Below are 14,990 nucleotides of genomic sequence, written 5' to 3'. Positions count from 1 at the left end.
ATCCATCGCAGGGGCCCGAGCTCCTCCTCTAATCGGTTATTCTTTATTACTTTAAACCACATCTCTAATGTAAATCAGGTGACAACGTTCACCTGTTCGAGTAGATGTCTCGCCATACTACTGTCTCCAATAAGACTTTCTATTTCCCTTTCTTCTACATAAAGTTCTAGGTTTTTCCACTTTTCTTGATAATTGTTGGTACACCAGTATATTATTGGTGTAATTTGAGTATGACCTGAGGTTTAGTAGTGACATTCCCCAATTAATTTTTTCCAATCTGCTCTCTCTTTTATCGTTTATTAAAAACATTTTTAATGTAGTTTGTTCTTGCATTTCTATTTGGAAGTTGGGTGAAAATGTCACGCTGCCATCTTGGACATCACAACCTTGTGGATGAGAATCTGGGATTGTCTTGTCTAAATAAAATCATAAATACAATGTTTTACTTAAAATGATAGTTGTAAGGTTAAGGAAAGAAGTCATGGAATCTATTTGATGGTGTCATATCATTCCAGGAGATGGGGGTTTGTGGTTGGGCAGCAGGAAGGATGTGACTTTTGGGGCGGGCATTCTGATGGAGCCGAGGGAACATGATGGACAGGCTGCTCAGCTCTGTGTGGCAGCCCTTAAGATAACAGCAGAATCTATACCAGTAACATTATTATAATATCAAACAGACAAGCAGATGGAGTCTCGCTTTAAAGGTGGGTTAAATATTTTTTTATTATTTTGATTTAAACCCAAACTCAGGCTTATGGTTTTATTTTCATTTAGGAGAAAAATACAATTGTTATTATATTCTATATCTCATGTTTAATACCTTTAAGTCCAGTTTTACATCAAAAGCTGACTGAAAAATATGGTGTTTTTCTAGGCAGTGAAATATTGGTACTTTGCTCAGCTGTTATGAGTAAGACTTTTCGAATGAGATTTTGTCCATCAAAATGTCCATTTCTGTCAACTTTGCAGGCACCTTGTGGACAACACTCGTCCTCGTCACACTGCCGCACCTCAGCGGCCACATGCTCTGCCCTGCCAGCTGCCTCTGTGGATCCGACGGGGCGGTCCAGTGCGCCGGCAACACCATCGCAGATGTACCCGAGCTGCTGCCTGTCAACGTATACCTACTGAAGCTCAATGCGACAAACATCACCGTCATAGATGAGCAGAGCTTGGCAAACAAGACGCTCCTGTTGCGTTTCAGTCTGACCTCCAGCCGCCTCCACACTATCCATCCAGGAGCCTTCCACGTTGCTCCACAGCTCAAGTCTGTCAAGCTGTCATGCAACCATCTCTCCACCCTCCCCGCTGGAGTCTTCAGTCCGCTGAAAACTCTGGAGCAGCTGCATGTCGATTCGAACCAGTTGGAGACCATAGCTCCAGATATGTTTGAAGGACTGGGAGGGTTAATCGATCTTGACCTAAGCAGCAACAGACTGAGCAGTCTTGCTTCAGGTCTTTTCGATGGACTTACCAACCTCACCAAGCTGAATCTTTGCAAGAACTCCATTAAGAAGTTTCCACCAACCATCTTCCATAACTTAACTAATCTTTGCATGCTCGCAATCTGTTTTAATGAACTAGAGGTGCTAGAAGCTGGGATTTTTGATGATCTTGTCAACCTCGAGGAGCTAAAAATGTATCGGAATAAGATAACCAGCCTCCCACGTCACGTGTTCTGGGCTCTGAGGAACTTGAAGACCTTGAGCCTGTCCTTCAACCGACTTCAGGCGATCCCGGAAAAAAGCTTCTACAACATGCCCAAGCTGATCAAGCTTAACATTTACAACAATCCGCTATTATCTCTACCAAAGCAGCTAATGGGTCACATGCCGGACATGACAGAGTTCTATCTGAGCGCCACCAAACTCACCACTGTTCCTGGAAACCTGTTTGCCAACATGTCTGGACTGAGGAAGCTTAAATTAAATTATAATACACAGCTAAGGGAGTTGCCCTCAGACCTCTTCTGCTGCAATCCCAAGCTGCAGACGCTCACGTTGACATCCAACGACCTGCGCTATCTACATCCTGAGCTGTTCTCCAGACTCACCAAACTGATGCAGCTGCTTATTGATCGCAACGAGCTGCAGAGCCTGCCGGATAACATCTTTCAGGGCGCTGTGAGTTTGGAGGAGCTTAAGATGGGGGGCAACCCCTGGAACTGCGTTTGTAGTACTATCGGCAAATGGATGAAACAGAATCGTCTTGTGGTCGTTGATCGAGATGATGTGATATGTCACAGCCCAGCGCACCGAGTGAACCAAACGCTTCTCTCCCTTCCGGACGAGGAGATCGACTTCTGTGACGGTAGAATATTCACATCGGCACATTCTTCTACCATTCCAACCAGCGGACCGACAACAACCGCTGCATCACCAACCACACAAACATCTGGCCACATTCGAGCAGCCCCTCGGGGAGTCACCATCCCAACAAACGCTCCAACGACAAAACCCGCTGCTTTAACCACAACGGTCCGACCAACCAGTTTCCAATTTCCCACCATCACCCTGCCTGACAACGGGTTCCTTGACATCCCCGAGACCCCCTCGTCTCCGTGCTCGGCGCCTGCTTTCTATGACACGTTGGTGGTTGAACAAGGGCCCGAGTTTGTTCACCACAGCCGTTTAAAGGGCCGGGTGTACTTGTGGTTTCTGCCCTCGGATGCGGCTTTGACCGGGTTCCTCCTGTTCTGTTACATCCTTCTTCTGGCCACGGGCGTGATCCTCATTGTTGCTGCCATGTTTTGCATGTATCTCCTCAACAAGACCATGGATCAGCTGAAGTCTGAGATCGACCATCCTCCAGGGTAACGCAACACGTTATCAGGCCTGGAGACAAAGAGCCCAATCGATTTGTTTTCTACGGGCTGCATTTTATAAAAGATCCCCCTTATGTGTAGGTTTTCTAGATGTGATGTTGATTATTATCTTCAAATCGATACTTTAGGACCGTCAGACCTATACGAATTATAGGAGTTATTCTAAGATACCAAAGAATTACGGAAAGATAATACCGTAATCAATAGCATGCGACATATGGCATTAGTTAATACATTTTGTAAGCCTCTAACCAGTTATTTTACCACTGGTTTGTTCATCATATTAGTTATTTCTTTTCTATTAGCTCAGAAATAGCTTTGTGAAAGTTGGTCTGACAAATAAGGCAATAATAAGTTCACTTTTGGGGGTTGTCATGAGCATGATTTCACTAGTTTTAATAAAACTCATTGTAGACTTAACGCTTAATGGATTGATGAGGAAACTTTGTGGCATACTACTCAAACTGTTGCTTTTAAAATACAAATAAAACTTTCTTTCTGTCATCCTGTCTTTGCTAAGGTGCCGTGTAAATATGGCACAAGTTTGCCTTGTACATCAAAATAAGATGCATATTAATGTGTTAACTACCAATATAGAATGAATCTGTTTTTCTGATTTAGTTAAACAAACTTAATGCAGCAAACTCAAGCTCATGGAGTCGAAAGTGTGCACAAGTTATTTGTTTCCCTCTAGCGGCCAAAGCTTTAAACTGCATTGAGAGGCATCACAACGAAGAAATACTGTAGCTGTACTGTTGGGTAAATAATCAGAATTAAATACATTATGGTCTGTCATCTCTTTCCTTGATGTGTCTACATTTTTAATGAATCTGGGAGGAATGTGCATTTCCCAAATAACTCATGTATTGAATACAAGGAAGTAAAAAACCTCCAAAACAGGAAACGCTGACAAAAGTCCTTTTTCAGATTACAAATTACTCTTCCTATTGCAAGATGACCCAGACGTCTCCTCTATGACACACTCTGTGTGTGTCATAGAGGAGAATGTGCACAGTTCCCTTTTTTTGAGTGATCCAAGATAATTTATATAATCACGGAACGTACGCAGCCAAAATAAATGATTGAAAATTGTTCAATTTTTTGTTGATCTCCTCTTTTAAAGCTGCAGAAAATGACAGCGGATGCCACAAATTCCACAACAAGTGATTGGACTTTAAAACAAACATCAAACAAAAGAGGACGAATTGGCGAACAACACACAAGTTCATTGCTATGGCAACGGATGATTAGGCCTTTCCAGTACACTGAGCTCACACAACAGTGGGCCTACCAACACCCCCCCACCCCACAACACTCGCGCACACACACACACACACACACACACACACACAGTAATAGAGGGAGATCGTTGGGAGAGGAAATCATCCTGACCACAGTGGAAAATAAAAGGACATTGTATTTTGATCCAACCCTAATTTGTCTGCGATGAATGTATTTTAACCTGGTGTTCAGTAGAACTTTACACAGTACATTTGTTTCTCTAGCAGACTCCGGAGTAGAGCAGTAATCCTCTTAAGTCCAATAATGAACTGTTTGAAAGCATTTGGAGCCAAACATTTTGGCCGAGAACATTATCGTAACGGTTTGTTTTTATCATAAAGTCTCTGTTCAGTCACGCCTAACTCAATGTCTATTCATGCCTTTTGAAATATTTAGGGGAAAATATTTCTTGTAAACTCATGGATCTTGTGCAATTCTTACCTCACTCATCTGTCTACTCACTGCTCACCTTTGACCTCACTCAGATGAGGAACGAGGACTTCTGTCAGACTGCAGGACATGACCTAGTTCACCCTTTACAGACTGTATGGTCAAGCTGCAGCTGTTAAGGAAGTACAACAGGAAGGCTTTCTCACATGATCCATGTGTCACGGTTAAGATGTGTGGATGCTTCCCAACATCTGACAGTACTTTAACTGGAAATGTAAAATGAAAGTATCAGAGCCCAAACCATGCTTTTCATTACTAACTCTCAACAACAATGTGCCCAGTTTATCAATGATGTTGTGGGACAAATCCTTGCAGTAATATCAGTTAAGTTTAGAAACTAAGGAGGGGAAAAGTTCCTCTTTGCTCCGATCTTAATGACCATGTGGAGGAGTAGCTGAGGCTGGTGCGACATGTTGCTTCAGTGAATAAACCAGAAAAGTGTACGTTAACTCCACCCTCCTTATCTGATTTCTGCAGCGAGTTTGTTTGTAATTTTTCAACAGATGGATTTACTTTTGGCATCTTGGGAATGTTGAGCGCAGCGGAACACATGCTGATCAGCCTTTTTTGTGTTTCATTGATTATATGGGGAATAGACCATTCAACACTGTAGCACTAAAGCTAACTTCTCTTTAATTCAGTAATTCCCTAACTGTTGGATTTGTGAATGTCCAAAACTGAACACAAACCATCGGCTTACAAGCATTCCAGCGACATCACAGCAAAAATATGTGCATCTCAATGCGCACACACCCTTTGTTTTCTAAACTAGAGGAGAAACCGTGTGGTTACATAATTAAAAACAGATGGATCCCACAGCTCACACGGACCTTTTAATGCATTCAAACAAGAAGCCTTAATGTAAACATAAAGGGTGGGCTCTCCGATAATACTCTTGATAATACCATTCCTCACCACAGCATTTAGCAAGAAATGTGAGCTGTAGTGTGAAAGGGAAAGAGAGGGTTGGCAGGGGGGGGGGGGGGGGGGGGGCAGGCTGGGCTACTAAACTGTGCCTCTGAAGCCCCAGAAAGAACGTGCAGATTTCATGAGCCCGGGGAAAAAAAACAAAAGCTTGGTAGGTGACGGGAATCCAGTGATGACAACGACGAAGAGCCGGAAACCATGATGGTGCGAAAGTTTGGATGGTGCTGGAAACGTTCACCAGAGGATTTGTGAGGTTGAGAAGGAAGGGAGGACGTACAAAGAAGATAACCACACCAACCCACTCCCACTGTCTCACTCACTCGTCAGCCACTACCGGAGGTGAGTTCTGCTAAACGGCATGCGGTCTTTTACACTTTTATACTTGTGACAGAACTTTTCAATTTTAATAAGGCAGGGATATGAAATTGATCTGAACCTGCATGAGATAAGGATAACCCATTACGTTTTGTGTCCTTTTATTTTATGATAATGTCTGTATTGATGAGCAAATTACGATACTTTTTATTTTTTTATTTTTTAATACTTGAGTTTTAACACCGTGTTAGATGAAGAGGTGATCCAAAACCGTATTTGACAAATATGTATTTACTTCACTGGTTTCCCTGCTGGTCTCTGGCAGGACAGTTTTACACTTTGCTGCTTCAGTCTTTTCATAAGAAAACAAAGTGCTGATCCTTCAGCGACACCAAAAAAACAAAAAACCCTGAAGCAATTAATGAGCTGCAAATGCTTCAGCCATTGAACTGTACAGCAGAGCTCTCCAGGCTGTCCCAGTCAGGAGCAGATGGGGGGGGTTTGGTTAGATTTTGCATTATACATCAGAGAGGAAACATGGTTTAGCTGTCAGGTTCTGAATTATTTGTTTTGCTAAAAGCAGTGATGCTAGAATGTGTCATGTGTCTGAAAGCCACTAAAGCTGCTTGAAACCATTGTTCCAGAAAGAGTTATTTTAGGTTCAATTGTTTTTCACAGTAGTTGCATAATCAGATGACTCAAATGTGAACTCTGACTTTTTGAAATACGAAAGAAAAAGGAAATTGCTCATAGTGATGAAATCCGAACATAAACAAAAAAACCTCCAAACTACTTTTTAAACGTAAAGAAGGAGTAAAGTAAAGTATAATTACTTTTAGAATTGGGAATATAGAAAAATACATATATTTTGAAATAGTTCCACTAACAATACAAATGTATCTCAGTGCAGGAACAGTGGCAGATACAAAAAATGGAGTGGACACGGCTTCGATCCAGAAAGATGTATTAGATGACCCTCTAAAAAAATAAAAGTGAATGAATGAATGAAAGAAAACAAATCTGGTTCCTCTGGCTCAAATGATGGACATTCTGGTCTCTTTAGAAAGTGACTTCCTCGGAAAGACTCTCTCTGCACCCTAATAAATCTCAGCCACTGAGCAACAACTCATGCTTGCCAACATTACGTTGCAGAACTCGAAATGGATTTGCATGGAGAAGCGGGTCTTTAAGTTGGCACCGCTTTCCTGTCCGAGCCTCCTGTGCCATAACAAACAGCAAGCACACCCACCCACCGCCACACAGCCTCAAACATGTTTTTTAGGTGCACTGTGGACACAACACAAAGGTAACTTTTACATGTGTCAGTAAACCAAATACTGTGTCCACATTCAACGAGGTTTGGGGGGGGGGGGGGGGGGTGGGATCTACTTCATAAACATTCTGCAGTAAACTTTATATGTGAGCTCCAAACACACTGTTGAAAAACAGTCCTGAATAAAAGGTTTTAGTGCCAAAAGGTTGCTAAGCAAGGTGGTGTACCAGCCAACTGGCAATCTGAATGAAGCCACAGGCAACAAAGTGCACAGCTAAATCCATTTCTGAAGGTTTTAAATACAAACAGGAATGCTGAGGCTGCACTGTTACTAATAACAGCTGCCTTCGGTATAACTGCCCAATTCTGGTTATAATTTCAAACGCAGATGATCTCCTAAATCCGTTTACCTTGAATGTAACATTTTTTTTTCTTCTTTCTAGGTTAAATAATGGACCCGTCCCTGACACTTGGTGTTCTCCTACTTCTATGTTCCATCGACGCCGTTGTTTGGGCGTGTCCGAGTGGATGCAAATGTAAGGAAACCAAAATCCTCTGCAGTGGCCTCTCAGACTTTCCCACATCTGTGCCCTCCTCTACCACAGATCTTTACTTCTCCAGTTGCAGTATCCATTTCTTGAAACCAGAGGACTTGAATGATTTTTCTAATGCCCTTAGAATCCTTCTGATTAAAGACACTGTTTTGAGGGAAGTGCTCACTGGCACATTTAATTCCACTCCGGACATAAATACCATAGGGTTTACTGCCACTGAGCTGGAAGATCTCCCTGAGACCGTGTTCCAAAATCTACAGAAGCTTGAGACTCTGAATCTGAACGGCAACAAGCTCCTCGTACTCCGCCCTGAGTGGTTTTCCCAGTTGGCAGCACTAAAAAAACTCGACCTCAGCAAGAACCTTTTCAATTCTGTACCTGTGGACACTTTTCACCCGCTCACTGAGCTGAAGCACCTTTTCCTTTCGAGAAACAACATTAGTCAGCTGCCTAGAGAGACATTCAATGGGCTCTCCAAGCTGAACATCCTACGGCTAAATAAAAACCTGTTAGAGGAACTCCCCCACGGCAGTTTGGATGACCTTGGCAACCTAGAGGAACTATCCCTAAACGACAATCTCATCACTCATCTCCACCATGACCTGTTCTCCAAGACTCTGAAACTCCAGAAGCTGTTCCTCTCCCGAAACCGGCTCACGACTTTCCCGCAAGGGATCTTCTTAAACCTGCCCCTTCTTTCCCAGATCTCCCTGTACGAAAACCAGTTGGAGAGCCTGGGACCAGGAGTGTTTGGGCCCATGGCCCTGCAAGAGTTGTGGCTGTATGACAACAGGCTGAGACGCCTGGAGGATGGCCCCTTCGGGAACCTGACTCAGCTGCGTCTGCTGGTGCTCAGTCGCAACCAGATCAGCTCTGTGTCCACTGGGGCGTTTCGAGGGTTGGAGCAGCTGGGAGAGATATCCCTTCACACCAATCTGCTCACGACAGTGCAACCTAGGCTTTTCCAAGGTTTGCCAAATCTGGTTAACATTTCCTTGGAGCACAACTCCATCAGCTCCCTACCGTCAGGTTTTCTTCAAGGCCTGAGCAGCCTGGGACAGATAGACCTGCACAATAACTCCTTTCCCAACCTGAATCAGGAGAGTCTGGATGCCCTCGCTATAGCTAAGGAAGTTCTCCTGCAGCAGAACCCCTGGAGGTGCGACAGGGACATCTTGCCACTGAGAGACTGGCTGAAAAAGCACACATCAAAGATCAACCAAACTCTTGTGGTCTGTGAGACACCGCTCAGTCTGAACGGTGAGATAATTGTTCAACTGGCAGATGAGACCTTCCTGCCTCTCAGCCCCACAGAGAACCCCGCGTTGACCTCCACAGAGACGAGGAGATCACCCCACACTCCTCCAGCTAGACAAAGCACTTCCTCACCAGCGGTCAAGACCACCCCCACATCGGAACACGAGGAGGTCACCAGCGGAGCCCAGGGAGAGAAGGGAAAAACTTCTAATGACACTTTGATCGCCCTCATCGCCATTGCTGTAGTGGCCACTGTTATCATCAGCACCGTCATCATCAGCTGTTTGTGCTGGAGGAGAACGAAGAGAGGCAAGAGGAACATAGGCCGCCGAAGTAAGAACTCTGTGCTGTAGTTTAGACCCCCCCAATGTTAGCAACACAATAACTTTTAACGCCAAGGTAAAGTATTTAGTGATTTACTGCGTGTACCAGCATTAGCTTTCCATTTTTAATGATCAAATGCACTAGTTCCCTTTACTGCTGTGCCAATAGAACAGCCGTTGCATGTGCTAATGATGAACCCATACTGCCATCTTGTGGGCAACACGGATATTTTGTTGAATATAAGCTCGGAAGCGCTGAAAAGTTGTCCTTCTTGTAGTAGAATAGAGAATCCATGCAGTATCAGTTTTCTACTTTTCAGAATTATTAACGGAAGTTTTACAATGTGTTTTTGTGACATCAACAATTCATTTAGGAAGCAGCTTTTTTTTGCCAAGTGGCTATTTAAGAAAAATCAAATCATGTGATTTTGATTGCACTGTAACACAATTGATCTAATGGTTTTTAAACTCACAATGCAAATTGCTACTCTATGTTGAATAAACGCACTACTTTTAGTGGGAGAAATCTTACCTTGTCTTAAACTTTTACTGAACTAACCAGTACTACATGCAGGTTTCACCTGACCTAATCTAATGGAAAATCATTATTCAGGAGGGGAAGTAGGGTGAGCTATATGAATAGAAAGTAGTAGAAAAGGCGACATAATGTAAACATTGCAGAAAAATAAAAAAACACATTAACACACCTGAAAGCATTGAGATTAGGTTTTTACAAAGTACTACTACCTTTTGCAGTATAATGGTCTTAAATAGATCCATATAGTGATTAGAACTATTTATTTTATTTAATCACTTGTTGGTTTTGTAGAATTACCAAGAATGTACGCATTTAGTTTGTGGTTTATCCAAAAGAACAAAAACCATTTAGACTGAGTAGACACAGCATTGCATTGACAGAATTCATTTTTTTATAGAGTGATAGTCAACACATATCACTGGTTATAACCTTAGCCCCATCTTACTTGTTTCTATTGCTTTCTATTAAATATATACAAAAGACCCATTGACTAGAAGAGAATCACATTTAGATAAAATCCCAAAATTCCACCCTCTGCAATTACAGATGCCAGCTAAATAACCCAGAGCCAGTCACTGTAATGTGTGTTTAACAGAGGCTTGTTTGATTTTGGGTTTTTTTAAACGCATCCCTACCTTCAGATAATGTAAAATACAAAAGCTTGATGCCGGAGCCAGGTCATAGCAAACATAGTTATGAAAATTCTATTAAATACCTCGCAATAAATAATAAATGTCACACTCTCTCTATATTTAGTATTTGCATTAATAATACTTTTCTATATAGTTTGAGCTGTTGTCTTAGTTGAATAACCTAACCCATCACAATCATATGGTAATTATAACTTCAGCACTGAAAGCTAAATCATACATAACTGTTGGAGCCATGCAGCAGAGAAGGCAAGTAACTGTCTAAAATATCAAAAACATTTGGTCCTGGCTCTTATCTCTAGTTGCAGAAGTGTGCTGCACCACACCCCACTCAGGAAACTACACTCTCAAAGGATAACTAATGCTTTTTAGCTTGTTTGTGTCTCCTCACTGCTGTAATTACCGGGTCCATCCTGGGACACAGAATACGGTAAGCTTTTGGCTTTTGGTTGATTCCAACAGCTTGTTGAGTTATTGATAACTTTGCTTAGCAAAGCCTTAATGATGTTATTGACACTCATATCATAAGAGAAAAGAAACTACTATTTTCTAACTTGTATACATGGTCTAGGTAAATATACTGAACTTTTTCTTTCTTTTTTAGTGCATAATCATGTCAAGAGGAGAAATCGTTGTTCTTTGTCTGTGTTTACTGCTCAAGTCTTCATTGACTCAAAACACACCATGTGAAAAGGAAACAGACTGCCCCAAAGAAAACCAGGACGTCTTCAGTTCATCTACAACAGAAATCCCACGCCGCCTGAGACCGGCTGTAACCGAAGTTTTCTTTGTGGGCAGCAAGATTAAAACAATCCCCAAAGCAGCGTTTGTTGAAAACCCGCAGCTTGAAAAGGTGGAGTTCATGAACACCGACACAACCTCCATTCAGCCGGGAGCTTTTGACGGTTTGTCAGACCTCAAGCATATTGAGATCTCCAGCACTCCTCTAACGTTGATCCCGGTGGGAGTGTTCAAAGACCTCCCCAACCTGGAGAGGATCATACTGAAGCTGAACATGCTGCGCAGGCTGGAGAACGGCCTGTTTGACAGTCTCGTAACAGTAAGAGAGTTGCAGTTACATGGCAACGAGATCGAATCGATTGAAGGCGGGACTTTTGATAGTCTAGAGAACCTGTTGGTGCTCCATTTGGCTAAAAACAATCTGTCTGCCGTGTCCACCGACTGGTTCTCAAAACTAAACAAACTGCAGACGCTGCGGCTTTATGAGAATCAGCTGACCGCTGTTCCCGATGACCTTTTTCTGAATTTGCCAAATTTGAAGGAAATTGGCCTGCAAGGAAACCAAATAGCAGACTTGTCACCTAATCTTTTCCCACATAAAGACAAACTAAATAAGCTGCTTTTGGATAGTAATCTTCTGACTCATTTACCGGAGGGATTCTTCATCGGTTTCCCTGTGCTTAAAGTGCTGACTCTACAGAAGAATCAACTGACAAGTCTACCACCTGTGCTTTTTGGAGAAATGCCTAAAATGACAGAATTAAGTCTGAGTCAAAATAATCTCAGCGCTCTTCCTAAAGGAATATTCAGCCCTCTGAAGAAACTCAAGAAATTAGATCTGTCTAAGAATCGCTTGGTCACCTTGGACCAAGAGCACTTTGAAGGTCCTGAGAAGCTCATTGACCTCAATCTACAGTACAACAGGATACATTCGCTAGATGCAGATGTGTTTGGAAAGCTACAATCAGTGGTTACACTCAAGCTGGCTCACAACCACCTGCGGACGCTTCCTGAGGACATTTTTGAGCCCTTAAAAAAGCTGAAAAAGCTTTTTCTCAATGACAACCCGTGGCACTGTGACTGCAGTCTGATACCTCTTCACCTCTGGATGAAAGCCAACTCGGAGAAGATCGTGTCTTCTGTTGTCTGTGAGTATCCAGAAAGTCTAAAAGGGCAGGAAATCAAATCGTTATCTGAGGAACTTTTGTATTGCCCCACTCCTTCCCCAACAACGACTACAAGAACTACAGCGGCACTCCCAACAACCGAACCAACAACCACCACCGCCACTACCACTGCTACACCCACCACCACTACCACACCCACCACCACACTTCCAACCACTTTGCCAACAACCACCACCGCGTTGACAACAACTCCTCCCACAACCACCACAACAACTTTACCTGAAACCACATTGATCATAACTACACCTTCAACGACAATGCCTACAACCACTATGACCACAACTACACCTTCAACGACAATGCCCACAACCACTATGACTACACCTTCAACAACAATGCCCACAACAACTAGGACCACAACTCCACCTTCAACAACAATGCCCACAACCACCATGACCACAACTGCACCTTCAACAACAATGCTCACAACCACTATGACCACAACTCCACCTTCAACAACAATGCCCACAACCACTATGACAACAACTCCACCTTCAACGACAATGCCCACAACCACTATGACCACAACTCCACCTTCAACAACAATGCCCACAACCACTATGACCACAACTACACCTTCAACAACAATTCCCACAACCACCATGACCACAACTCCACCTACAACAACAATGCTCACAACTACTATAACTACACCTTCAACAACAATGCCCACAACTACTATGACCACAACTCCACCTTCAACAACAATGCCCACAACCACTTTGACCACAACTCCACCTTCAACAACAATGCTCACAACCACTATAACTACACCTTCAACAACAATGCCCACAACCACTTTGACCACAACTCCACCTTCAACAACATCGCCCACAACCACCCCCCTCATAATTACCCAACCAACGACCACCCAAAAGACAAGTCCTCCTCCACAAACCACTGCGGAGATCTTTACCTGTCCTTTGGGGCCAGTGACTCAGGCGCCATCAGTCTCCTTCATGTATCAGTACAGGAAGAGTGTTGAGGGCTGTAAATCTCAGATGATGATCTACACTGCGCTGCTGCTGGTGATGGTTGTTTGCACCCTGTTGCTGGCTAGGTTCACCCTGTCTCTTTACAGCCTGCTGCAGCGCAGGGAGAGGACAAACCACTGGGTCAAACTCACCCGTTTCTCCTTCAGGAGGGAGGTCACCTTCAGGCCTCTACAAGAGGCAGAGACTGTAGGACTTTAAACAGCACTTTGGAGAAATCTTCTTTGGCATTCAACTTGCCAAAGCATCCATAGGCATGAAGTTGAAACCCATATGGAAAAAAGCTGCAGTGTTTTCCCTACCATTTCAAAAGGGGCGCCTTCCCACCCTGAAATGACCCACACTGTAAAAAAAAGGTTTTACAAAATGTAAAATAATGTTCAAATAACTTAATTCAAATGAAATGCAAAAAAACATACATTTACAGTAATTTGCCGTAACAACTTAACAGAGAAATACATTCATTTTATAGATTTTTCCTCTAGTATTATGATGAAACACCAACGGTTTTGCAGTAAAACACAATTATTTTACAGATCTGTCCTGTAGTTGCCAGTCAACTACAGGACAATATACAGTATATGTATATATACACACAATACCGTCTATTAAAGAAGTTTCATTGTAATACTACAGGACAAAATCTATAAAATGAATGTGTTTCTCTGTAAAATTGTTATAGAAAATGTCTGTAAATTTCTGGTTTTCTCACTTTATTTGAATTAAGTTGTTTTACCTTAATTTTACAGTTATTGTTTGGCAGTTGGACTGTTAATTTACAGATAATATCTTTGTTTTAACAGAGTTTGTACATCATTTTAAAAAACAGAAAAATTACCCTAAAAATAGGAGTGCAGGTGATTAGGAAGGTTCTATATATATATCATGTGTCATGTTCAATAAAGAATTTCTGAAAAAAAGTGACGTGTTAGCATAATAATGTGTTGTATGCATAATCGAATTTACAATGATTAAAAAACATTTTCCTGGAAATCTGTTTGAAATCCACTCCCAACAAACACCCTCCTGCAGCAGGGGGAGACAGATGTCAACAAACCTTCCTTTCTCGTCCCAGAAAAAGAGTTTAGGAAACTACCGACATCATCTGGATTTTATGTTCATGTGCTTCATTCTTTTCTTCATCCCAGGCATTCTATAAAGGTGCAATTGTATGATGCTACTTTCTAGAAACTGAAATTATTGCACTCAAAGTGTCAAAATGGATATTTAAGGTCAAGGAGAAAACGTCACAGGTCACGTCATAGAGAACAGAGGTCAGGGACTGGGACGTTATTTGTGTTTGTTGGGGTGGGCTGTCTGAACACAAAAGGTCAGATTCATAACCCAGTCTCTGTGAGCATATGGAAGTTTGTATATGAGGGATAAAAGCATCATGAAAAACAAAAAATGATCTTAATACAAACTGATAACCTACTGTTTTAAAAGATCATATAGCAGAGCAATGAAAATGTCACTCAACAGTAACAATGAAAGGTCAGATTTAATTCAGGATTTTTATATAATTTCCTATGACTTCTTATCAAAAGCACATTGAACTACAAAAGGTTACCTTTGCTGAGATCTCCATTATCAGTTGAGTGAATATATTACTATTATTATCAGTAATATTGAGTAAATCTAAATAAATTAAACACCTTTTCTTTCCCTGCATTGTAGT

At 42.2% G+C, this 14,990-nt stretch overlaps 1 protein-coding gene across 1 annotated transcript; it reads left to right on the top strand.

The window, feature by feature from the left end:
- The first annotated feature begins 606 nt into the window (after window positions 1-606).
- LOC119216638 (uncharacterized) lies at window positions 607-14,197 on the top strand. Its single transcript, XM_062563499.1, has 6 exons — window positions 607-704; window positions 970-2,814; window positions 7,520-9,233; window positions 10,695-10,702; window positions 10,752-10,822; window positions 10,997-14,197. Exons 1-6 carry the CDS (start codon window positions 686-688, stop codon window positions 13,511-13,513), a joined length of 6,174 nt encoding a protein of 2,057 aa, XP_062419483.1. The 5' UTR covers window positions 607-685; the 3' UTR covers window positions 13,514-14,197.
- Window positions 14,198-14,990: the final 793 nt, after the last annotated feature.

The sequence above is a fragment of the Pungitius pungitius genome, chromosome 7 (genome assembly GCF_949316345.1).
Source record: "Pungitius pungitius chromosome 7, fPunPun2.1, whole genome shotgun sequence".
NCBI classification, from domain to species: domain Eukaryota; kingdom Metazoa; phylum Chordata; class Actinopteri; order Perciformes; family Gasterosteidae; genus Pungitius; species Pungitius pungitius.
The sequence above is the reverse complement of the archived record's forward strand: the minus strand, read 5'-3'. Positions and strand labels throughout refer to the sequence as shown.